Raw genomic sequence first — 26,189 nt, 5'->3', positions numbered from 1 at the left:
AAGCTTGGCCATGATCCTATTTTTCAGGTCAGTTCCTCTCGCACTCAACGATCCTTCTCCTATGTACCCAATCTCGGGTGGGGGTGATGATATCTCCCCCCTGACCTGGCGTCCTGACTCCTCCTTGCCGTAGCATTTGTGTTGTACCTCGTCAATCTCTAGCTGTGAGAGCAGTCCCTTCTTTCGAATGTTGGAACACCTTCGCTTTTATAGCCGTGGTCTCTCATCTTGATTACACGAAGTAATTTGCAATTACTACTCTGAAATATGAATTACATCTGTAATAATCACATACATGTAATAGAATGTTAATAGTACATTTCCCTTTTTTAGGAAATGACCTGTATGTATCTGTGTGACATCAATAAAAGGATCAAGTGCTGCATTATCTTTAGTTACATTGATGTTATTTATTTATGGTGAAACAGTGGTAAAATATCGCTGTTGCTTTCGTATACATGAAGCGGACATACCTGCGTGGCCGCGATCTAATCCTGTTTTAAGATCATACATGTAAAATTGTTGTCTGACCTCCGTCGATCCAGCCGCTCAGAGTCCGTGGTTACCATGGTTACTGCATAAGCAGCTATAATGTAAACAGCTGGCACTGAGGAAACCTCCCGGCAGCATATGGGTGTTTATGTTTTTCACTGCAAAAGAACTGTCTGAATGGTTAACTGAAGTTAACTTGGATAAATTATAGTTAAGGAGTATCACAGATAACGCCTACGTGAGCTGTGCGACTGTTCACCACTACACTGAAATCAGCAGGCTATTACTGAAATACACGTGCTATATCATAAACTATGATATAAATAGGGAGGTCCTATTAACATGTTTAGTTTTAAAGGACACCTTCCTGCCTTTAGTCTCATTCATGAGCAGTATTAGTTTTCTTCTAACATCCAGAAGTCTGCACCATGTGTTTCATGTTGTTTCATGTGTTTGTAACAAGCCTTTGATAGGTAAACATCACATGACCGAAAAAGCAAAAAAAAAAAAAAAAAAAAGAAAGAAAGAAAAAAAAGAGAGAGAGAGAGTGTTGACATAATGTTACGGCTGTGGCCATGAGGACCCTGTGTGGGCTGTTTTCTTTCTGTGTTTCTGTACTGTGCTTAAGACTCTTTCCAGGTCCCTCCCCTAATGAAGAGTAGTGAGCGGCTGATTGGACCATGGAGCGGGTGACTACCTTCAAAAAGCCGCTCTGACAGATCTACAGGGAGAGGGAGAGAGAGTGGAGCGAGCGAGCGAGTAGCTTGACAGCCGACGCGGCCCTGACCCTGACTTTCCCAGCCTGTATTTTTATTGTGTATTTGTGTGAGCGTGAATTGTGAAAGCTGCTCCTAGTGCATTAGCTGAGAGCGTAGGCACTCTTGGGCTGAAGCGGAAGGGGTGAGCCGCCTTTTCTTTTGGAACCGTTTTCTCCTGTTTTCCGGGTAGGGAGCGAGGGATAGCTCTGTCATTTGTTTGTTCTGTTTCTTTCCTAGGGTTTAGTTAGTTTTTCTCTGGTGGGACTTAGTTGGTTTTGTTTATTATTTTGGCCTGGGCTCACCCTGGAGCTATGCTTCTTTTCCTTAAATAAAATCACCTTTTTACTCACAACTGGTTTGGATGTTTGGCTTGGGAACCAGGGCGGGGATTTGTCTCTCTCTCTCCTCCAACCTTATGTGCGTCCCTACACGCCTAGACTAGGGGGCGTAACAATAAGAAGAGAAAATACTCTCAATTATGGAGACAGGCAAATGGTTCATTTATGTTTGATGTGTGTTTATTCCTCCCTAAATATCGTCGGTGAAGTTCGCCATGCACGTCAGATTTTTCTGCGCATTTTTATACCTCTGCCAACAGAGAGAGAGAAAAAAATCACATTCTAACAGACAGCTGGTGCTTAGAATACAGTTGAATAACTATTAAAAAACAGATGATATTTAGATGATAGTTCAGTCTAACACATGTGCCAGTGAACCATTAAACGTCTGTGAAACTATGCAGTTATGAAACGTAACTTTAACCTCAGCCAAACCGATTTGCTCAGTTGTAAATAAAACAGCGAAGTAAACGTGACCCGACAGACAGAACCTGAGTGAATGAAGTCCAGCATTTAACCACTGAGAGTTAAAACTCAGCTGAGGTTTCAAAGCTGTGTGCCGGTGATTGGACATCAGCCGCTGATGAAGCTGTTCGCCTAGAAAGTGCTCTGTAAGGAAACAAGCTCCAGCAGCTCTGCGCTCGGGGAAAACACTATATTTACTTATCTTGTGCAGAAAAATGCGCTGACATTGCGTTATATCGAGCACCGACTGCCCAGTTAAACTGTGACTATCACCAGGTAACGTAGGCGTGTTTCTTGAATTAGCAGCAGGTGTTAAACAGCTGACAGATGAGGAGGAGGATGCATGCAGGTAAACTGAGGGTCTGTTGAGCTGATCGCTGGTTTCGTGAGAAAAATGTCAGCTCGTTCTTTATGTTACAGAAGCACAGAGACACAAGACCAGGCGGAAAGAGACGATCGTTCGGTGAAAATGAGAATCTGCGAATGCAACATGTGGAACACGGAGAGTGGAATATGTAAACAAACCGGTTAACGTAACCCCCTCGGTGCACTCTGCATGCTAATTGTTAGCAGAGCTAGTGAAATCTCTGAAAACATCTGAGCACTTTTGCAAACATGTTCTATGTTGACAACCTGACCAGACATACGGCGCGACATTCGCGGCTAAAACACTGTTAAAAGTGTAGCTGGTGACAGAAAAACTACACCACCACCATTGCTGCCTGTGATTTGATCTGCATTCTGGGATACCTGGCTGCCCCAAGTCTACACAAGCAATCGATTATCTAGGATCGACCTGTTTTGACTTACTTTGCACGGCAACCAATCAAATGTTAGAGAAGCTGCATGGCAGCGTTAACCCCGCCCCCTGAGTTTGACGGGTGAGGCTGACAGATAAAATTATTTCATGATGAGAGCCAGGCGCCAGGACTGCCAAAATGAAATAAATAAATATATCATTAAATAATTAATTAAATGTGTCAATAATTAATTAATTAAATGTGTCAATAATTAATTAAAATGTGAAATACATAAATAATTAATTAAATGTGTCAATAATTAATTAATTACATGTGTCATAACTATTTATTTAATTAATTAATTCCAATTTTAATTAATTATTGACACATTTAATTAATTATTTAATGGTGTATTTAATTAATTCATTATGGCAGTCCTGGCGTTCCATACAAAGGCCTTGACTGTAGCTGAAAGTTGAAGTTAAAAAAAAACAACAAACTCATGAACTCAAGCTCAATGCTACATTATGTGGAAACAGACTACTTTTTCCATTTGTATTTTTTTGAGCTCTTGCTGCAGTTAGGAGTTGTTTGTCTTTCAGTACTGCAGAGTAAAACTCTGAGCAAGACATATCATAATTTAGACTGACAATGAGCTCACTTCTAATTAATTCAGTAGAACATTTGTTCCGCACATCAGTCCACTTATTCTTCATAAGAGAGAAAATCCTCTCCTCAAACCCAGTGGAAGATGGGATGCTGAGTACAAAGGATACAACAGCCTGCATATTGGGGAGGTCAGCTGCCTGAAGAATTTCCATCCACTTCTCTGCTGTTCCCTTGGACTGCCACTTTTCCTTCTCCTGATGTTCTTTGGTGAGGTGCTTCAGAAGACTGGTTGCAGTGACACACTCTTCATAACGCTCATCCATAGAGATGTTTAACCTGCCAATAGAGATGAGAAGTTGACCTAAATCCTAAGTGGTACATAGAACATTTACAGTGGTAAATAAATGGAAAAAATGTATTGTATATGTTTATAACGTTGTATAGCATTTAAACAATACAATAAGTATAGTTTATTTATTATGTATTTATCCATCCTTATATTAAGTATATGAACTCCTTCAATTTGTAAAATAGTGTATAAAAGATTGCATGCGTGTGTATATACACTCCAAACAAAGTTAATGATTATGGTTTTATTTATATATGTTATCTATCAATTGTATTTGTTTATTTTTAACCATCAATACTATTAAAACATGGTTTATCATTTCACTGCTAAATGTTTTATTCTTACCTGCCAGCCAGGTGAAGCCGTTCAATGATCTTCTCCATGTCATCAAAGGAAATCTTCCCAGATGCTAGAGAGAGGGGCTGCAGGTGGAAAAGCCAGTTTTCTTCTGAAAAGTCAAACCACTTCCAGACATAACTGATGGCAGTGTCTAGGAAGGCTGTAAACTCCTGCCTGGCACCATCAGCATCAGATGGCGAGAGATGCTGGAGCTTTTGTCTTGTTAGGTACCCGTAGAACCCATCATCTCTTCTCTGAATAAGTCTTGTCAGGAAACACTCCATGATGGAATAGAGGTCAACAGACGTGGTTACATTCTTCTCCAGTTTTTTCACCACTTCTTTAAACAGACACATGACATTATTACAGAAGAGGAGGTAGACTTCCACAATGTCTGCCTCTCCCTCAACTCCAGCAGCATCTTCTGTCAACTTCAGCAATTCCTTCAGGCGCCTTGGACATTCCTCACCAATGCTGATGAGATATGACTTCAGCGGGTCCCAGTTCTGCAGCAGGCGGGTGATTGCAGGGTTGAGTGACAGCCATCTCGTCACAACATGGCGCAGGATATCATGGAATTCAACGTCACAAAATTCACAGAACTCTTTCAGGGACTCTCTCCTTTTGGCAGAGGTGGAAAAGAAGCTGTATATCTTCAGGACAATATTTTCCACATCTACTGAGAGCTTGTCCAGGGCTTTTTTCACAGTGTTATGAACAATATGTGCATGGCAGTTGCCACGAAGGATCTCACTGTTGGTCTCTTTCAATTTTGTGAAGACTGAGTTGTGGATGCCATAATTTACATTTGCATTGTCAGCACTGAATGCAGAAACCTGATCTAAGGATAGCCCCACGTTTTCAAGAGAGCTTTGTATTATTTTTACTATTCCCTCTGCAGACTCATCTGGATTTTCAACAAAATCCAACATCTTGTTGACAACTCCAGCCTCTGGTGTAAAAAACTGCAAGGCCAAGGGAAACATCTTCCGATTTCCCTTGTTTGAAGCATCAGTGTGAAGAGAGAATGGGAGTGGAGTTGCACCACTTTTCATTTTTTTGATCACCTCTTCTATTGCCTTTGGAGACAGGACATCTGTGACAACTGCTTCAGCTTTCGTCCTCCCACAGGACATCTTTTTGGCAATACTGGAGTCATTCAGCATTCGTACAGTCAGTTTGAGTGCACAGTCACCCGAGTTATAACTTAAACCGTGCTTTACAGTGTGGTAGACATGGGTCACCTCTGCAGCAGTCACCTATAAAATAGAAATATATATATATATATATATTACAGTATATCTGTATAGTTTGTGTAGTTTATCAACTGACTTTAAAGTATAAATTACGCATGCAATTTGTAAGAAATGGGTATGGTCATATATATGTATGTTTTCAATATAATGTGTATTCTTTATATATATTCAATTCAGTAATACTTTATTAATCCCAGAGGGAAATTAGGTGTTGTTGCAGCTCAGACTAATCAAGTCTTCAAAGAGTTGTTGAAGACCACAATCACTGTGGGAAGGAAGGATCTCTGCCTTGCCTTGAAACGGAAGTCTCTTCTGTGTCAATTTATTCGGGCTTTGTGGCTTCAGTTGAGGTATTATTTCAGCTTTTCTAATGCTAATCAGCTGCTCCAGTTTGTAAACCCACTTGTTCCCATGATTACGCATCATAACTCATCATCATTATTCATCTATGTATTACTTTTATGTATTAGTCATCTATTCGTTGTAATCATCTATCCTTGTTTATTACACAAAACAAATTATATTATCAAACTTCTGGCCACACAGTGCTGATATTCATTGCACATGCCCATATTAACCTTAACCAGAGGGTTTAAAAAAACAACAATGTTTACATACCATATCTGCTTCTGCCGTGGCCTGGTGGACAACAAATTGGTCAAGGGTTCCTCTTTCTTTCACGCCCCTCATATTCATCATGTGCCCACAAGTAGAAGCATGCTGCTTAACGTCAGTCAGTCCACCATGGCAAATGGAAAAAGTGCGCCGGCACAATGTGCAGTGCGCTTTATACGTGTTATCGCGCACTTTTCCCAGCCAGTTGTTTTCATTTTCCCATTCCTCCCTGTATTTTTGCAACCTTTTTTTTTCTTTCTAGGAGGGGAACAAGCACTGTTGTTCAAAGGTGTACTGTCGTCCCAGAGTCGCGCCGCAGTGTCAGTGTTTGTCTCTCTGTTGGCCATGCTGATCATCTGTTGTCTTCCGATATCTTCTCCCCACGCGACCTTTCCTCGACCAATTAGATAAGCGGTAATCTGAATTGTTATACTCGTGCTAAGTGTGCTGTCAGCTCATTGGTATCAGAGCAGGAGAGGGGCTGGGAATTATGTTTTCAAACAAAGCGTTAAATCCATTAACATTTATAGACTTTTTGTGATTCTCACTGTATTACGGGACAAAGTGCGTCCCTTATTAGCTCAATACCGGACGTGTACTTTTGTTTCTAAATACCGGACGATTCCGTATTTTAAGGGACGGTTGGCAACCCTACCTTTCAGGTAGGTGGACTTCTTAGCAGCGCGCCAGACAGCATCGCGGTAGATCCTGGATGTAAACTGAATGATGATTCCCCTGGGTTGGTTGTTGTTGGACCTCTTGGGACCGATGCGGTGGACGGTGTCAACGACGTCGGGGAATTTATCTTGCATCTCCGGTATGACTGATCTACAGACTTTGATTACCTCCTGCCGCACGTCCTGCTTGTCCCTCTCGGTCAGACCGTAGAGCTTCAGATTCCAACGCCGTGAATAGCTCTCCAGGTGAGAGATGCGCTTTTCCTGTGCTTCAGCGATTGCTTTATATTTTTCGAGCTGTGCCTCAACACTGACAACTCTGCTCTTCATATCATTTAACTCAGCACAGACAGCATCAAATGACTCCTTAACAGCTGTGATATGTTCAGTGTTCTCTTGGACAGCTTTTTTCATCTCGGAGATGGCTATGGAGTTGTCACTCACCATTTTTTCAAGTGTCTGACCTCGAGTTTATCAACATGGTAAGTGATGAGAGCTGGGAGAGAACCGTAGATGTCTCCGTATCCGCAACTTTTCTTAGCTTACCCGCGGGAGAGGCACGTGGAGTGATAGGGAGAGGGGGAAACTCTTCTTCCATCCGTGAATACTGAAGCGGTTCGGAAACTGCCTCCAAATAGTCGTGCATGGAGTCGATGAGAGTATTTTTAGTGTCGGCGGGCATCTCAGTAGCGAGAGAAGACTGAGCAGCTTGGCTAACATTAGCAAGCTTGCTAACGGAGCCGCTGTTAGCATGCAACTTCTTAGATTCGGTCTTTCTCTTCTCGGGTTTGCTCATTTTGGTTCACAAATAGATACCAAAATGAGAAGTAAAAGATGACTATTGCGTAGGCGTAAATAAAGTCTCTGTTCACTGTGTGTAATATATATTTTAAAAAAGGCCAGGTTCGCAGAGCTCAGCGATATGTGACTGCTCAGAGCGCCATCTTGGGCTCCCCCCCCCCCCCTCGAAGAGTCACGATTACATTGACTATCAAAAGTCGACGCGTTGTTTGAAGCTTTGTAAGATCCCAAAAGACGCAGGAATAAGTAGTAGGATTTAAGAGTGTAATAACGGACTGAAACAGAAGATGGCAGCACTGCATGTACAAGGATGCCAGCTGCCGTTAAACCCCGAAGAAGAAGAAGTAGCTCTGTCCCAGAATTCATAGCGCAGCCCAGCTCAGTTTCCAACAATGGCGGCAGCTAGTTAGTTTTAATATTACTCTTATTATTCTTTATGGGTCACAAAATAAACGTTTCACATATTTTTCAGGCGAGACTGTAGCTGTGTCAACCTCAAATATCTGCTCAGTTTATCAAGACACCACATATTTTCAAAAGCGCTCCGACGTTTTCGGAGACGTCTGTTACCCACTAGCTCGATAGTGAGCCGGGGGCTAGGCTCACTAGAGCTGTGAGAACACCGGACTCCTGGCAAATCGTTTTCAAACCCACCGCAGTCTTTCGCTACTCAGGTTAAACATATATAGGTCACTTAGATAACTTAAAAATGTTATCGTTTGGCTTTTTTTTAGTATTTTATTTGTTCCTGAGTAAATCGGTTTGGCTGAGATTAAAGTTATAGTTTCTATAAGCAAAGCAAAACTGTTTATGTGAAAAACTGTAAAATATAATTTCCGTGTTCTGTAAAATATAATTTCAGTGTTCTTTTTACATTTCATAAGAGTAAAATCCTTGTAGGAGTAAATGTATCCAAGCTTCTGACAGATGTCACAGATGTTTAACTTATTGTTGTTTACTTGTAGTGTACAATAAATAATCAAAAACACAGGATTATTGTGCAATGCTTCATTACTCACTAATGTTACAAATGTTGAAAGGTAAAAGTGTTCAATAAAATCCTAAATATTGCAAAATGCTGTAAGAACTCTTCTTTTGCTGCTTTAGGTCACATCCCATTATATTGACTACTGTACACACACTAGTTAATATTTAAGATACAAAAAATACTGGTTTCTGTGCATGCATCTGCAGTGAAGGTGTGTGTTGTTTTGCCATGCAGCTTTTACTTGCTTAGGCGCAGTCAAGCACTCTTCTTCATTTTGCCTACCATGAAGTCAAGCCAAAAAACAAGAAAAGAAAAACGATTTTTCTGGTATCTGAACTATAACAGTTCCCTGAACTACCTCTGATAGTGTCCTCATCATCATAACATTCCCTTTATTTATGATTAGTTATCTTCATCTTCAGAGGTGTGGGTGACAGTTTTAGTGTTTGCTTTAAAAAACAAAAAACAACAAAAACTCAAAACAAAAACTTGAAATATATATATTCTATATACATATATAGAGATGCTCACTCCTGATTGGACACTGAGCTGCACCACCTTCTCCTTCACCTTGCTGTCCTCTGTGCTCTCTCTCCTCCATCTCCAGGGAACAAATCAGAGTCTGAGCACCAAACCTGTGGACTGTTAATCTGCAGATAAGAAGGAAAACACACAGAATTCTCATGTTTGCCATTTTTCATACCGTATTATTATAGTATATTAGTTTACCAGTCCAACAGATTTATTTTCCCAAATGGATCATTACAGCTTTTGCCACACTGGTCCACTTGATTGTCAAAGTGTATTAGCTCTTTATTATTTCTTTCTTTTCTTTACTTTGAAATTATTACAATCAGAACGGACAGGACTGGGGATGGGAAAGAGAAAGATGAAGAAAAGAGAAGTTGGGAAGATGCTCAACAGAAGGAGATGGAAAGCAAAAAGATAGGAGAAGAGAGACACAGAGAGAGAAGACACTAAAAATCAGTTTGATCACCTGCTGGAAAAATAAAAACAAGCAAAAAGAGAAAAACACAGTAGCGAAACCACAGCAAAAACCAACATAAGCACAAGTTATAGTAAATAATAAATATCTCCACATCCCGGAAGGGCCTGATCGAGCCACAGGGGCCATAAACTGACAGTTTATTTATAACTAGAAATAATAAAGCAGTTGACGTGTTTCAGGCTGTGACTTTTAGTATCTGTTGGTACTTCATCACTTTGAATAAGTGTAAGTCAACACCAGGCCGCACTTTCAGTCTTTCCATTAAACAAATGACCAACAATCCATTGTTTTCACCATTAAACAATAAAATATGCTTCTTGACTCCTTGATGCAGGTGCCCACCTACGACCTGGTTTATTAATACTAAGCTAAAGAGGAAAGCAACTCACTGTAGTTCTCACAGCTCAGGACAAGCAGACACCTGATGTTGAGTGACTGAATGGAACTAAAACAAGAATTCATAATTATGTTTGTCTGCCATGAACACGTGATGATAAAACTCTGCATATGCAGTCAGGAGACTGATGACCTGTGAAATGAGCTGTTAGAAATGTGCAGATATGTGTAAACATTGATCAGCATTTAACATCCAGGATGGAGCAAAACTTCTGACCTGCATGTATGAGAACCTTTAATCACATCATCTTTGTAGTGAAATAGCTGATGACTCATTAAACGTTTCCATGTAATTTATCCACAGTGAAAAATATTCACTTTGCTGGATCTGAAAATCACGTGTTCATTTCATTAGACACTAGCAATACCATTAAACTGGACCTTATCATTATCATATAGCACTAAATGTGAGACTGTGTCATATAACAATCATATATATGTAATATGTGTTTGCCTGAATCTTCCAGCACAAACAGAAAGACGAGCTGTTGTCTGAGTATCAACGCAAGTACACACCAGAAATCGTTCAGTAAAGACAAATTTAATAAATGAAAGCTGGTGAGAGGGCCTTTGATGTTTCTCTTTGGATCATCCTGTTGTTTGTCTCCCAGTGTCGTTACTGCTCCTCTCCTTTCAAAGACAAACACCAAATAACACCAAATGAGAGTGAATCACTTCAGAAACACTCCTGGTTATTGTGAGCAAACGTCATAACATGATGAATGTATTTACCATTTTACTGAGGGAAAATCTTCTGTGTGGAGTTTCTTCTCATCTTGGCTCTTTTTCCTGACTTTTAGAAACAAGAGGCAGAAAAGAAAGAATAAAAGTTAAAACCTCAACAAGTTTTTTAATGTTTGGGATGTTTTAGAAACAACCTTAAACACTATTTACTACTTACCACTTTGTTCATTCTTGCTGACGTTCACTCTCCTCATCTTCTCTCTAAAGGACAAATGACAGAAAAGAGGGAATCATTTTAGTAACTTTATCAACCAGGTGAGCAGAATTTTAGATATTTATCAATATTCTGATTAAAAGCAGAGTGAATACTTATCTTTTTACGAGAAAGGGTTCAATCCGTCCTGTCTTAGGTCTTAATGTCACCTTGGCTCCTCTGTTTTCTCTGAAAAACAAAAGACAAATGGGAAGAAAAAAATTAGTAAATGATTTCAGCAACTAGAGGAAGTGTTCACTGAGGAGGAGCTGTCATAATAATATAAAATCAATATATACTTATCTTTTTTTTAATGACAGTTTACAGAGCACGCTGGCTTCGCTCCTCCCTCCGCTCCTCTCTGAAAGTTAACTGGATAAAGGATAATAACAATTAATAACATCATCAAAACAGACAAACCTGAAAGAATTGCTGATCAGAGCTGTGACAGAGTCACAGATTAGTTGGATGTATACTTATCTTTCACAATGAGAGCGTTTGCATAGACGTCTCTTCAGGTCTTTTTATTGTTTTCTCTCTGGAGAGGAAAGTGATGAGACTGATGAGGAAATACCAAATACAAAGACTGACAAAGGGAACTGAAAAAGTCTAACCAAAACCTATACTGGGGGAAAACTGTAGGAAACAGAACTACTGAGGCAAGGAAACACGAGGGGACGGAGACTAACACTCTGACAAGGGACAAAGGGAGACTGACACAATATTTACACACAGGAGGCTGATTATGGGAACTAAGGACACATAGAAACACAGCTGAACCGAATAAGAAATGAACAACAAGTCGAAACAAACTCTAATGACAGTTCAACCAGTTTCTAAACACAACAAATAACTTTCAGGATGTTTCAACAATGTGTAAAATGAGTTCTTATCTTTTTTTGTGAGAGGGCCTTCAATGTTTCTCTTTGGATCATCCTTCCATCCATTTCTTCTGCTTAACCATTGGAGCCATCCCAGCTGTTATGGGGCCAGAGGCGGGGGTATAACCTGGACAGGTCAGTCTAACACAGAGAAACAGACAACCATTCACACTCACATTCAACCTAACTGCATCTCTCTGGACTGTGGGATGAAGCTGGAGTACCTGGAGGGAACCACAAAGGCGCCAGGACTGTCTTGCTCTCAGATGACGCCCGTTCACGCTGCTCTGAAGACCCTCAGTTGTCTTTGGATCAAATAACACCAAATGAGAGTGAATCACTTCAGAAACACTCCTGGTTATTGTGAGCAAACGTCATAACAAGATGAATATATTCACCATTTTACTGAGGGAAAATCTTCTGTGTGGTGTTTCTTTGCAGCGTGACTCTTTTGCCTGACTTTTAGAAACAAGAGGCAGAAAAGAAAGAATAAAAGTTAAAACCTCGACGATTTTCAAATATTTTAGGACATTCTTTTAGAAACAACCTTAAGCACTGTTTACTACTTACCACTTTGTTCAGGCTTGCTGACGTTCGACATGCTTCACTGTATATTATAATCTCAAGCGCTTCCTTGCTTGAGTCGGGCTCCGGATGCTGCTCTCTTCCTCCGCCTTCCTCTTAGCACGCTTTGCCGACATATTTAGAAAACGGCAGAGCACCGAAGTGAGAACTCTGCCGTCCGCGCTGTAGTCTGTTACTCTCCAGCGGTTCTTCATCTCAGTGTCCTCTGTTTGGTAAACAGTGGAGATGACTCTGGTGACGGGGAGGCCGTCGACAGTTAGGGTGCGGACACAGTTCCTCCGATCTGCCTTCAGCACAGCAAGATCTGCTTTCTCTGGAAGAACTGGAGTCAGGAAGCGTGGATGAGAGCTGGAGCCCGCAGGCGGCAGCATCATGCCAGCTGGTGAGTCCGTAGGAGGAGAAGGAGTGGTGTTCTCTCTCTGGCTCTGCCTCACATTGACAAATGGTGTCGTCACCAGGTCCCGGTGGAACCATCCTTTAAAAGGTATGCAAGGAAAGTCCTTGGACCCAGTCACCAGGCTATGGTAAAGAGTGAGGACCAGGTGAGACATGGAGTTCAGATGCCTCCTGCTCAGTTCACGGTTCCTCAAGTTAGTGACGACCATCTGAGGTGCAGTGACTGGACTCACCAGATCAGCTACGAGAAAGCAAAGCGTGCGTCTACGTTAATCATGTGATCACACAAATTAAAGCCTGAATTTAAATTGTCCAGACATGGCTTTACATCATCATAAGCTCTTCCACACACAAACAGTAAGAAGCGCCCAGCAGAACTCATTGTTTATGAAAGCCTTCACATTTTTCACCTGGTAAAAGTTTTCATGTGGTGTAAGGCTGCGTGGATTTTCACTGAGGTTTTAATACGCATTCACATTAAGGAGTAATATCTTCATATTAGTTGAGCATCGATATTTTGAGGATAAAGCAGCTACATTTAGGTGAGAAACCTCCCACCTCCTTATTGCAGGCACACACTGTTTCAATCTCAAACTCATCCTGCGACTCTGTGAACTTTTAAAACTCCAGCTTCTCCAGCTTTACACATTCACAATCTATGAAACGTTCACGTATAACTCAGCGCCAGCGGCCCAAACATGTCAACTCAAACCCTCTACATGCAAAAACGGCCGCGCGCTGACGTCAGCGTCCTCCAACGCCTTAAGTCGTTAGCAATTAAAAAAAAACATGGCGCCATCTTTATAGCGTACTGGCACATGTTAAAATTGATGTTACTCAAGTATGAAACATCTCATCCTAAATGTTAACACTCATGAAGTCCTACTTCCAAACAATAAAAGACAAAAATCTAAGTTGTATTTGTTTGCTAGCACTCTGACATATTAGCCTGCTGTACTCACCATAGCGTTGATCTATCACCTCCTCAATGAAAAGGGAGAGCAGGTGCATCTCGCGACTCAAGTTTGAAGAAGTCATTTTGCAAATCCTTCTTGAAGATTTTCAAACGTTAGCTGTAGCTTGAAAAATCCGAGTTTTCACAGCACTAGTGGGAAAAAGCTCCTGTTTGCGCTCAAACGTGAAACCCGAATTCCACTTTTGCCTCCTGCTTTTATACCTGCACTCAAACACGTCATCATCACCATGACACCCAGGGTCACCGAAAATCAATTTTATTTATTTAAAATAAAGTTCGTCTAATTATCATAGTTTTTAAAATATATATATATTTCTCATTTTATTTTACTGCTTTATTCATCCTTTTTAAAAAAATATATTGCCAAACTTTGTCGTTTTAATTCTTTAAAAAATCATTAATTCACCATTTTACAAAAATGAAGATCGATATCTGAAATTTAAATTAATAAATAAATAATTACAATTGATAATGGGTTTTTAGCATTAAAGAATGGTTTTTCAGTGCGCTTTAAATGTTATCAGAGCCGATGTTGTGCCAAAAAGTGATCGCAGTCCAAAAAGTGATTTACGGTATTGAAACGTTTGTTTGTGTCATGACATTTGTAAACAGTTGATGTTTAAGGTGCAGTTCATGTGGAAGCCAGAGGAGGGTGGTGTTGTGCGCATAATACAAAGTGATGGCGAAACCTAAAAGACGGTGTCATGTCTGCTCCCTGAAGCAATCTCATAACAGTTTCAATCTATTTCAAGCCAGTTAGCACATTTCTGTTATGAAGTGCAATCATTTTTTGGCAGTAAACTTAAATCCTTTTATTATGAATATCACATTCTCAGATTTTCAAGAGAGACCAGACCAATAGGGCAGCAGAAATCACAAAAATAAATAAATAAATAACAGTTTTATAAAGATTAAAACAGTTAAAAAATGACTGGAATGATTATGATGTATAACACAGAATATGTACAATAACAGAGTTATAAACACACCTAGAACACACGTGATACTTTTATTTCATCTATAACCTCTGTGCAAATTTTGTTGACTGCAAAGTGTTTATGAATATGTTTTTAAAAGCTGGTTATCTGACTGTCAGTTAATAGCAATTAAAAAGAAAGCTGATTTTTATTTAAAAAACCCTGAAAACATCACACCTCTGAAGTAACACATTGTGATTCATGTACAAACAACACACAATTATTGTAGATTCTTCAAAGCCTCCTTATATTCAACACTTGGGTAGGTGGTGTTATACATGCCCTCACAGCACCGGCACATCAATCCTCCTGTTTTCACCTTGTCACCTTCATTAAGCTGCTCTCTTTCTACAGAAGGCCCACCGCATGCATGGGGGGGGAGGGGGGGGATACCGTGGGCCAGGGCTGTGGCATCTAATGTCTGGTTGTCAGTGTCCTTTGGAAAAGCAAGTGATTGTCCTCAAATCAGATGTCCCAGCAGATTGATCTAGTTTGCCATGCCGGCAAAAGACCAATACACCAAGACAAACAGCCATTTATGCTTTTTACACAGACAGCCCATTTAACCAGGGAACTTGACACAATGTATTTTTTTTTTCTATTTAACTAGAAGAATTGTTGTACCACACATTAAAGTTTCAAATCAGTGAAAAAGCAATCGTGCCAAAGAAATGTCATGTGTTTGTTTAAGATGACTGCAATTATGGTATTAACAGAAAACACACATCTCTGTCTCTTTTCTTTTCTGTTTAGTGTTCCACTTACCTTCTAAACTCAACAAGTACTTGCACAATCCTGAGGTTTTTAGAAAAGAACATCTCAGATTAAATAAGGAGGAGATACAGACATTAAAACTAATCTTTATTACTATGATACAAAACAATATTAATGAAGTTGTTAAAGTGGTACTTCTTACACACACACACACACACACACACACACACACACACACACACACACACACACACACACACACACACACACACGGCTCATTACAAGTGTTTAAAAGTTTGAGTTGTCTGAAAAACTAAAGAAAGAAAAAGACAAAAATGTTACAATACAAAAGTTGGAACTTTATTAACACACAGAAATACAAACTGATGGGTTGATAAATATCAAGAAGACAGTACATTTCACATAAAGACTGTGCATCATTTTAAGATGAAAAAATGCAATATGGGGTCAGCCAGAGGATTAATAATCAAAACTAAGGGATTCTGATATTAATACTGCACCGCCTCCAATCTCACTATAAGTTACATCTGTTGAACTGACTTCTTGCTAGCATTTCCAATGAAGTCAAGATGAAAAAAATAAAACCTAAAAACAGAGGGTCCAATACATTTAACAGGAATTTGTCAAAAAGAACAACAAAAGTACTGACTGTTAATTTTTTATTTTTGACCCTGTAACTCAGTTATTAGTTTGAAAATAAACGTTTGTATGTCTTCAAAAAATACTGTAAAGCTTTTGACTCTTAGGGAGTCAGGAGCTACATGACAGATGTTATTTTGAATGACTTGGATATTTGCTGTTTACCAACCGTAAGTCTGCACAACAGAAATATTGTTCTGAAACACATTAAAATACACAAGTGAAAGATGATATCTGTAATTAGAGCTGCCACGATTAGTCGAAGAGTCACGATTTTTTTTTTAAACTTTATTTATCACATTTTAAACATACAGTCAAGTAAAACAGGGATCACATAAAAGATGACATTGTGGTAGTACAATGAGGAACAGAAAGAGTGACAAGGACAGTGAGACAAAAGTGAGTACAAAAAATAAAATAAATTAAGGGGAACATAAATAAACAAAAGTTTGCAAGAGCCAAAATCAAGTTAGCAGTTTCAATCGGTTATAGATGTTAACAGTCTTGAGAGCCTTAGTGTTTTTTGATGAGGAGATTGTCCTTATATATTGTGCAAGTTCCATTTTTAATCCAAGAAGTTCAGGCTTTCTGCCGAGGACTTTGCTTTTGTGTATATGAAATTTTGCCAAAAATAAAACCAAATTTATAAAGAAGAAAGCATCATTGTCCTTGTCTTTAAAATTATAATAGCCAAAGATAACATCCTTATAGTATAGTTGAAGATTAGGGAGAACAAAGTCAGTAATAAACTTGTGGAAATCCTTCCAGAATTTACACGTAAATTTACATGACCAAAACAGATGAGAAACTGTTTCAGGTTGCTCTTGACAGAAGGTACAATGTACATTTATTTCAGCCATAAATTTGGACAAATATTGTTTGGTAGGGTAAAACTTATGAATCAACTTAAAGGAAATCTCTTTAATTTTGTTTGTTAAGAAAAACCTTTGTGGTCAAGTCCAAACTTTTTTCCATTCAATATCTGTTACAAAATTGGCCCAATAAAATATGGCTGATGGAACAGAGACCATTGCATCCTGAAAGAGAGATCTTATTTTGGTATTTATAGACTTATGAGAGGAAAAGCAAACATTGCCAAGAGAAGAATGTAACACATCCGGGGGAGTGACCTGTAGTGGAGCACTGTGGGAGCATCTGTGTAACATGGACAGACCAGATGGGATGGCATCGAACACTATTGAGAATTCTTTAGGCGTTATCGGTACATCTCCTGAGGAACTCAGAGTAATTATATAAGAGTCCATCTTCTCTATATAACTGACTAACCAAGATTATTCCATTATTAAACCAGTTATTTAAAAAAAAGAGTTTTATTTTTATAAATAATATTGCAGTTATTCCAAATAAAACAGTTTTGTGGAGAGAAATTGTGTTTGTAAATCAGCGCCCATGCCAAAAGAATTTGTTGATGAAAGTGAGAAAGTTTCAGTGGTATTTTTGGAATACTGTAATTGCAGAGCAGTAGGAAGTTAAGGCCGCCTAAATTAGAGAACACATGATGTGAGATAAAGTTCCAGATAGAAGTGGGATTTCTTAAATACTTTTTAATCCAGTTTATTTTAAAGGTGTTGTTAAGAGCACCGAAATCAATAAAATTTATACCTCCTTTATCATATGAATTTAAAGCTACTGATTTACGCAAGTAGTGAGTTTTATTTTTCCATAAAAAATTGTATAATAATTTGTTAATTGACTTACAGGTTGTATTATCAACATGTAGTGACTGGGCAGCATAGGTTAGACGGGAGATACCTTCAGCCTTCGATAGCAGAACTCTACCCTTCAATGACAGGTCTCGCTGTAGCCAATGATTAAAGATTTTTTGGGATTTATCTATAATAGGAATGAAGTTTGTGGAGCATCTGGATTGCTCATTTTTTATTATTTGAATTCCAAGGTATCTTACAGAGTTTCTTACAGGTATTCCATGAATTGAAGTTGCTAAACAACTTTTAACTGGTAAAAGTTCACATTTATGCAGGTTGAGTGAAAGTCCGGAGGCTTTAGAGAATGGCTGTATATTGTTAATGGCCACTGAAACTTGCGAGGCGTCTCTGAGGAAGAGAGCCGTATCGTCTGTCAGCTGACTTATGAGTATTTCTCTGTTAGCAATGACCAGGCCTTTTAAAGAACTGAGTTTAATGTGTGAATTAAGGAGTTGCACAGAAAGAAGGAATAAATATACGGATAGGGGGCAACCCTGCCTCACTCCACGCTTTAGAGAGAATCTTGGGGAAGTACCAGTGGCAAGCTTTATGGAGCTGTTACTATTGGAATACAGTGTCCGAACGGCATTACAGAAGGACTGACCAAACCCAAATTTATTTAAAGCAGTAAAAAGAAACTCATGCTCTAAGGAGTCGAACGCCTTGTAGAAATCTAAAAAAAGAATAAGACTATCATCCTGTACAAGTTCTGGGTAATCTATTATGTCTAAAATTAATCTTATGTTGTTTGAGATATGACGATTCTGCATGAAACCAGACTGACTCTCATCAATAACTTTATCTAATACAGGTTTCATTCTATTAGCTAGAATTTGTGCCAATATCTTATAATCATTATTCAGTAAAGAGATTGGTCGCCAATTGTCTAAGAGCAAAGGATCCTTTCCTGGTTTTGGAATGAGGGTGATCAAACCTTGACATAAAGTGGGAGGGAGTGCACCTCTATCCATACTTTCCTTAAAAACTTCTAAAAGAAACGGGGCTAAACTGTCAGCGAACTGTTTGTAAAACTCGGCAGTAAGGCCGTCAGTTCCAGGTGATTTGTTAATCTTTAGATGTTTTATAGCATCTGCAACCTCAATCAAAGAAATTGATCTGTCGCAAAGCTGACTATCCTCCTCATTCAGCTGAGTAATTTTGTCTAAAGAATTTTAAAAAAAGTCAGACAACCTTCAGGGCAATAACTAGAAGAATAAAGTTTGCAATAAAAGTTTGAACAATATTTTGCTATGTGCTATTTGCTATGCTCATCTAACCTGTGCTGCAGGTCAACCAGTTCTATCTTATCAGATTCACTGAGGGTGTCTATTGGTTTGGAAGTAAGGCATGTGATCTTTTGTATCACTTGCGTCTCATCAGATCTTCTTTTTTTTGCTAAATCACTGCTATATTTTCTAAAGAATTTTCCAATTTCATATTTCAAAAGTTCCCAGTTACTACAAAATGTATTATTTGTGAGAGCTTTACTCCAATAAAGTTTAATGAATCTCTGAACTTCACAAATCACTTCTTTATGCTCAAGAATGGTACTATTTAACTTCCAGTAAGAGGTTTTAGTGATTAGGGAGGATGACAACGGGATCGATAAGCTAACCATTTTGTGGTCTGAGAGTGGTGTAGGATAAATATCCGTTTTAACTTTTTCTAAATCTTTTGAGATAAGCCAAAAATCGATACGTGAGTGTCTGGTTTGAGTCTTATTACACCATGTATAAGCTATCTGAGACGAATGAGAATCCCTCCAAGAATCGACTAAGTTGAATCTTTGTGCAAACAGTCTTATGAATGAGTTAGAGTCTGAACTTCTAGAAGGCCATCTGTCCAAATAGCTGTTAAACACTGTATTAAAGTCTCCACCAAAAACAATAAAAGAATTGGGATATTTAGATAACCAGCGCAGTAGGCGCTCCTCCAACCTATCAAAATATAGTTTATTCTCCCTCTGACAGTTAAAACCATACACACTGACTAAAATATAGATAGAGTGTGCAGCCTCAACTATTAGAAAAATGTAATGACCATCTTTATCTATGTCAGAATTCAAGATTTGACCATTAAATCTTCCTTTAAGTATGCAGACACCAGCAGCATGCTCTGTACCATGGGACATCCACAGATCATCTCCCCATTGCGATCTCCAAAATGTTTTTTCTTGTTCTGTTGAGTGAGACTCTTGTATAAAACAGAAATCTGAATTGAACTGCTTGCAAAACAAAAAAACAGCCTTACGTTTAACATTGTTTCTTAAACCTCTTGCATTTAAAGAAATAACAGACAGAGACATAATGATAGTAACAAAAATTAAAAGTGACAAATAAGAAAAAGCTTAAACCAAGTAAATGAAGAACAGTTGAATTGGGAACCTGGTCACTTAAGAGAGTCCTATATAAGATGAGAACTGCAACCCCTGAGTTATGGAACGCCAGGACTGCCATAATGAATTAATTAAATACACCATTAAATAATTAATTAAATGTGGCAATAATTAATTAAAATTGGAATTAATTAATTAAATAAATAGTTATGACACATGTAATTAATTAATTATTGACACATTTAATTAATTATTTATGTATTTCACATTTTAATTAATTATTGACATATTTAATTAATTATTTATGTATTTCACATTTTAATTAATTATTGCCACATTTAATTAATTAATTATTGCCACATTTAATTAATTATTTAATGGTGTATTTAATTAATTCATTATGGCAGTGCTGGCGTTCCATACTGAGTAAGGAAATTGTGAACTTGAATAATACTCGGCAGCTCGTGTGCTGACGAAGACCAGAGGGCGGGCTCACATTACACCGGTTTTAGAATCGCTGCACTGGCTCCCCGTGTGTTTCAGGATCGATTTTAAAGTTCTTTTATTGGTTTTTAAATGTCTTAATGGTCTTGGGCCTTCTTATCTCTCAGATCTGCTTTTACCATACGAACCCTCGCGGACCCTGAGGTCCTCTGGCACTGGCCTTTTGATTGTCCCTAAAGTCAGGACACATACTCACGGAGAGGCAGCTTTTCAGTGGTATGGTCCTCGTCTGTGGAACAGCCTGCCGGAGGAGCTCAGGGCCGCAGAGAACGTACATGTTTTTAAGAACAGGCTCAAGACCCACCTTTTTAATTTAGCTTTCACCTAACGTTTATTTATTTTATGCTTATTTATTCTATCCTGTTATTTTATTATTAATTCAGGTTTTACCTAATATTTATTGATTTTATTCTTATCCATTTTTTAATCTTCTTACTCTATTTATATTTATATTGTAACCCGTTCTTATTTATTTTATCATTTTACCCTGTATATAGCCTATTGTGGCATATCTCCAGTGTTTCCTCGGAGGGGGCTCTCTGCACCGGGGCTGTTATTGACTGTGACTGCTGGGTCTCTGGGGTCCTCTCAGCCTGGTTGGGGGGCTCCTTTGCCTCCCTCCGGCTGTGTGCCCAGCCCGGAGGCTGCGGTCTGTGACCGGCTCCCGGTGCAGACGGCTCTCTGTTATAATGTTTCCTCACTTGGCTCATGCGAGCCCAGCCCAATTTTTACTCTTTAAGTGTGCGCGTGTGTGTATGTGTATGTGGGTGGGGGGATATATGTGTATTGAGAGTGTGGGGAGTGAGTTGGAGGGTGGGGTGGGCTGCTTTTAACTATGTAAAGCACTTTGTGCTACATTTTTTCTGTATGAAAAGTGCTTTATAAATAAAGATTGATTGATTGAATAATAGGAATACAATAGCCTAAAACAATAAAACCAATGTGGTAAAAATAAATAAATAAAATAAATAAACGCTTCACATATGAGCATTGAAAGGGAGCTTAATAGAAATTTTCTTGCTCCATTTAAATAACTAATTATTCAAAAAAGAATAAAAGTAAAAAATAAAAAGAAGCTTATCCAGCTTGCTCATAACATTTTCAGTAAAAAATATTGCAGCCAAACTGAAGACCAATAAACTTATAACAAATAAACTGCATCAGTTTAACTCTGATCGTTTTATGAGTCCAACAACAAAAACAAACAAACAAAAAAAGAACGGCAGTGAAACCAAGTTAATCTTAAGATACTTCAGTTTTCACCTCAAAATACCTTGGATCAAATTATAGGGCTGGAAAAATCTCTTTTCCCTCCACGAACGCACGACCTCCTACGAAGAATGCCAGCTTGTTTTCGTTGCGCGCACCTTCCACAGACGGCCAGAGTCTGTTTCTTCGGGCGCGGTCGTCAGGGGACAGATCCTCAGCCAGCTTTAGGTTGTTACCTTTCAGTAGGGTTGCCAACTCCCTGAAAAAAAAATAAGGGACACCTAGTGGCCAGGGCCGGGCGACCCAATTGTCTTCACCCTTCCCTGTGTGGTGAATTTTTTTAGCTCTTGTTTTTGAGTGTGAATTTTTTTTTTTTTAACCATTTGACTTGAAGTTGATTTAAGTAGATGCATATTCTTTGTGATATGAACACATGGGAAACAAATGATCATTTATCCATTTATTTTTAACGCAAAATGACAACATTAACACAATAAAATAGGTCTCTTTCCTAAACGAAAGACTGGTACGCTTCACTTTTTGTGCAAAATGACAAAATTAACACAAGGAACTCTGTCCTGCTTAACCTAAAATTATATAAATTAATAGAAAACAATAGAAAGAAAAACATTCTTGTAACAGTGCACATTTAGTGCAATTAGAAAAGTGCAAAAAAAGTCTGTGGAACACCTGTAAACACAACATTTCTGCCTCAAAGGTATGGAACGCCAGGACTGCCATAATGAATTAATTAAATACACCATTAAATAATTAATTAAATGAGGCAATAATTAATTAAAATTGGAATTAATTAATTAAATAAATAGTTATGACACATGTAATTAATTAATTATTGACACATTTAATTAATTATTTATGTATTTCACATTTTAATTAATTATTGACACATTTAATTAATTATTGACACATTTAATTAATTATTTATGTATTTCACATTTTAATTAATTATTGACACATTTAATTAATTATTGACACATTTAATTAATTATTGACACATTTAATTAATTATTTAATGATATATTTATTTATTTAATTTTGGCAGTCCTGACGCCTGGCTCTCATCATGAAATAATTTTATCTGTCAGCCTCACCCATCAAACTCAGGGGGCGGGGTTAACGCTGATCGAGTCAAAACCATTGCTTTGGCCTGGTGGCCATTGTTTCTAGCACACAACAACCTGCATGTGGAAGCTAACAGAACTGAGCTTTGAAAAACCCTGTTTGTGTGTCACCAAATACCGTTTTAATTTTTTTTAGCCGAGAATGTAGTGGTTTAATCTTCATGTGTCTGGTCGGTTTGTCAAGATACAGCCTCTTTGCAAAAGTGCTTCGATGATTTCGGAGATGTCTGCCCAGTCTCACGGCAAAGCGTGGGATAGACCCGCTCGCCTCGCAAGCAATCCCACCGACAAAGCGCAGGCCCCGGTACACAGCTGTAGTAACCCCCGCTGACTTCTTTCACTGAGGTTATATTTATCGGTGTTTTATTTCCTGATGTTCTTATGTGTCCTACGTGTTTCAGTCGCCAATTCTGAATTATAACTAACATTAAAAACATGTTTAAGGAGGCGAGAGAGCAAATAAATCTGTTTAACATCTGATCTTTGGGTTTTTGTTCAGTAATCAGCGTGACCTGTGTATAAACGCATAAAAGAGATAACGTTGGTGTTTCCGTCATGTAGTAACTGCTGGCTTTAACTGTACAAAGGTTGTTCGACACTATGAAACACATACAGACTTCATGATGTTCGGCTAATATTTTTATTGTGAATATTAATCATGCTGACCTCGCTCTGTACACCACGCAGTGAGGTCAGCATATCCACGATATCCTCAGCTCCATGAGTTAACACAAAGTTTCCCAGCTGACTATCTAACTGCCAACTATTCCAGAGACGTGAAAATATACAGCATAAAGAAAAGTGTAAGAGACTCAGCAGCAGATTAGAATAACAGTTATACATTTAATAAATCATCAAATGAATCCAAGAAACGAGCAAACCTGTTCCGACAATTTGAGTTTGTATTCCCTCAGCTGCAGACTCGCTGCTGTTTAAATGTTTGAAAAGGAAGATTAGATATAAAAAACGTCAAACATAGACTCAGTCTGCCTTCACATTTGATATGAGGCCAGCACGTATAGTGGCTGTGTCCTGTTTTAAGATCATACATGTAAAATTGTTGTCTGACCTCCGTCGATCCAGCCGCTCAGAGTCCGTGGTTACCATGGTTACTGCATAAGCAGCTATAATGTAAACAGCTGGCACTGAGGAAACCTCCCGGCAGCATATGGGTGTTTATGTTTTTCACTGCAAAAGAACTGTCTGAATGGTTAACTGAAGTTAACTTGGATAAATTATAGTTAAGGAGTATCACAGATAACGCCTACGTGAGCTGTGCGACTGTTCACCACTACACTGAAATCAGCAGGCTATTACTGAAATACACGTGCTATATCATAAGCTATGATATAAACAGGGAGGTCCTATTAACATGTTTAGTTTTAAAGGACACCTTCCTGCCTTTAGTCTCATTCATGAGCAGTATTAGTTTTCTTCTAACATCCAGAAGTCTGCACCATGTGTTTCATGTTGTTTCATGTGTTTGTAACAAGCCTTTGATAGGTAAACATAACATGACCGAAAAAGCAAAAAAAAAAAAGAAAAAAAAAAGAAAGAAAGAAAAAAAGAGAGAGAGAGAGTGTTGACATAATGTTACGGCTGTGGCCATGAGGACCCTGTGTGGGCTGTTTTCTTTCTGTGTTTCTGTACTGTGCTTAAGACTCTTTCCAGGTCCCTCCCCTAATGAAGAGTAGTGAGCGGCTGATTGGACCATGGAGCGGGTGACTACCTTCAAAAAGCCGCTCTGACAGATCTACAGGGAGAGGGAGAGAGAGTGGAGCGAGCGAGCGAGTAGCTTGACAGCCGACGCGGCCCTGACCCTGACTTTCCCAGCCTGTATTTTTATTGTGTATTTGTGTGAGCGTGAATTGTGAAAGCTGCTCCTAGTGCATTAGCTGAGAGCGTAGGCACTCTTGGGCTGAAGCGGAAGGGGTGAGCCGCCTTTTCTTTTGGAACCGTTTTCTCCTGTTTTCCGGGTAGGGAGCGAGGGATAGCTCTGTCATTTGTTTGTTCTGTTTCTTTCCTAGGGTTTAGTTAGTTTTTCTCTGGTGGGACTTAGTTGGTTTTGTTTATTATTTTGGCCTGGGCTCACCCTGGAGCTATGCTTCTTTTCCTTAAATAAAATCACCTTTTTACTCACAACTGGTTTGGATGTTTGGCTTGGGAACCAGGGCGGGGATTTGTCTCTCTCTCTCCTCCAACCTTATGTGCGTCCCTACACGCCTAGACTAGGGGGCGTAACAATAAGAAGAGAAAATACTCTCAATTATGGAGACAGGCAAATGGTTCATTTATGTTTGATGTGTGTTTATTCCTCCCTAAATATCGTCGGTGAAGTTCGCCATGCACGTCAGATTTTTCTGTGCATTTTTATACCTCTGCCAACAGAGAGAGAGAAAAAAATCACATTCTAACAGACAGCTGGTGCTTAGAATACAGTTGAATAACTATTAAAAAACAGATGATATTTAGATGATAGTTCAGTCTAACACATGTGCCAGTGAACCATTAAACGTCTGTGAAACTATGCAGTTATGAAACGTAACTTTAACCTCAGCCAAACCGATTTGCTCAGTTGTAAATAAAACAGCGAAGTAAACGTGACCCGACAGACAGAACCTGAGTGAATGAAGTCCAGCATTTAACCACTGAGAGTTAAAACTCAGCTGAGGTTTCAAAGCTGTGTGCCGGTGATTGGACATCAGCCGCTGATGAAGCTGTTCGCCTAGAAAGTGCTCTGTAAGGAAACAAGCTCCAGCAGCTCTGCGCTCGGGGAAAACACTATATTTACTTATCTTGTGCAGAAAAATGCGCTGACATTGCGTTATATCGAGCACCGACTGCCCAGTTAAACTGTGACTATCACCAGGTAACGTAGGCGTGTTTCTTGAATTAGCAGCAGGTGTTAAACAGCTGACAGATGAGGAGGAGGATGCATGCAGGTAAACTGAGGGTCTGTTGAGCTGATCGCTGGTTTCGTGAGAAAAATGTCAGCTCGTTCTTTATGTTACAGAAGCACAGAGACACAAGACCAGGCGGAAAGAGACGATCGTTCGGTGAAAATGAGAATCTGCGAATGCAACATGTGGAACACGGAGAGTGGAATATGTAAACAAACCGGTTAACGTAACCCCCTCGGTGCACTCTGCATGCTAATTGTTAGCAGAGCTAGTGAAATCTCTGAAAACATCTGAGCACTTTTGCAAACATGTTCTATGTTGACAACCTGACCAGACATACGGCGCGACATTCGCGGCTAAAACACTGTTAAAAGTGTAGCTGGTGACAGAAAAACTACACCACCACCATTGCTG

General features: G+C 39.0%; 2 protein-coding genes across 3 annotated transcripts; both read right to left on the bottom strand.

The window, feature by feature from the left end:
- Positions 1–3,038: 3,038 nt before the first annotated feature.
- LOC146692984 (uncharacterized) lies at positions 3,039–6,313 on the bottom strand. Its single transcript, XM_085431171.1, has 3 exons — positions 5,965–6,313; positions 4,097–5,349; positions 3,039–3,738 (listed from the first exon to the last, which is right to left on the bottom strand). Exons 1-3 carry the CDS (start codon positions 6,043–6,045, stop codon positions 3,294–3,296), a joined length of 1,779 nt encoding a protein of 592 aa, XP_085287297.1. The 5' UTR covers positions 6,046–6,313; the 3' UTR covers positions 3,039–3,293.
- Positions 6,314–10,354: 4,041 nt separating this feature from the next.
- Positions 10,355–13,839, bottom strand: LOC146692983 (uncharacterized). Of its 2 annotated transcripts, none has more exons than XM_085433281.1 (7): positions 13,594–13,839; positions 12,221–12,872; positions 12,049–12,109; positions 11,875–11,955; positions 10,734–11,791; positions 10,565–10,625; positions 10,355–10,462 (listed from the first exon to the last, which is right to left on the bottom strand). In XM_085433281.1, the coding sequence occupies exons 1-2, from the start codon at positions 13,667–13,669 to the stop codon at positions 12,265–12,267; spliced, it is 684 nt and encodes a 227-aa protein (XP_085289407.1). In that variant the 5' UTR covers positions 13,670–13,839; the 3' UTR covers positions 10,355–10,462; positions 10,565–10,625; positions 10,734–11,791; positions 11,875–11,955; positions 12,049–12,109; positions 12,221–12,264. The 2 variants fall into 2 exon arrangements, with proteins under 2 accessions (XP_085289407.1, XP_085289408.1); XM_085433282.1 differs by having other exon boundaries at positions 10,565–10,621.
- Between the last annotated feature and the right edge of the window lie 12,350 nt (positions 13,840–26,189).

This window comes from Copadichromis virginalis, linkage group LG15, assembly GCF_057382275.1.
Source record: "Copadichromis virginalis isolate Kocher_CV1m ecotype Utaka linkage group LG15, C_Virginalis_male_GT1.1, whole genome shotgun sequence".
In the NCBI taxonomy this organism is placed as follows: Eukaryota; Metazoa; Chordata; class Actinopteri; order Cichliformes; family Cichlidae; genus Copadichromis; species Copadichromis virginalis.
Note: the sequence above shows the minus strand (reverse complement) of the source record. Positions and strands in the feature narration are given on the sequence as shown.

Bases quoted from the DNA above. Each gene is read 5' to 3' on its own strand.
- LOC146692984 (XM_085431171.1), bottom strand. From the start codon at position 6,045: ATGATGAATATGAGGGGCGTGAAAGAAAGAGGAACCCTTGACCAATTT. The intron at 5,350-5,964 runs GTATGTAAACAT...TCTATTTTATAG, and splicing joins CCACGGCAGAAGCAGATATG to GTGACTGCTGCAGAGGTGAC. The intron at 3,739-4,096 runs GTAAGAATAAAA...CTCTATTGGCAG, and splicing joins CGGCTTCACCTGGCTGGCAG to GTTAAACATCTCTATGGATG.
- LOC146692983 (XM_085433281.1), bottom strand. From the start codon at position 13,669: ATGACTTCTTCAAACTTGAGTCGCGAGATGCACCTGCTCTCCCTTTTC. The intron at 12,873-13,593 runs GTGAGTACAGCA...GCTTTCTCGTAG, and splicing joins GGTGATAGATCAACGCTATG to CTGATCTGGTGAGTCCAGTC.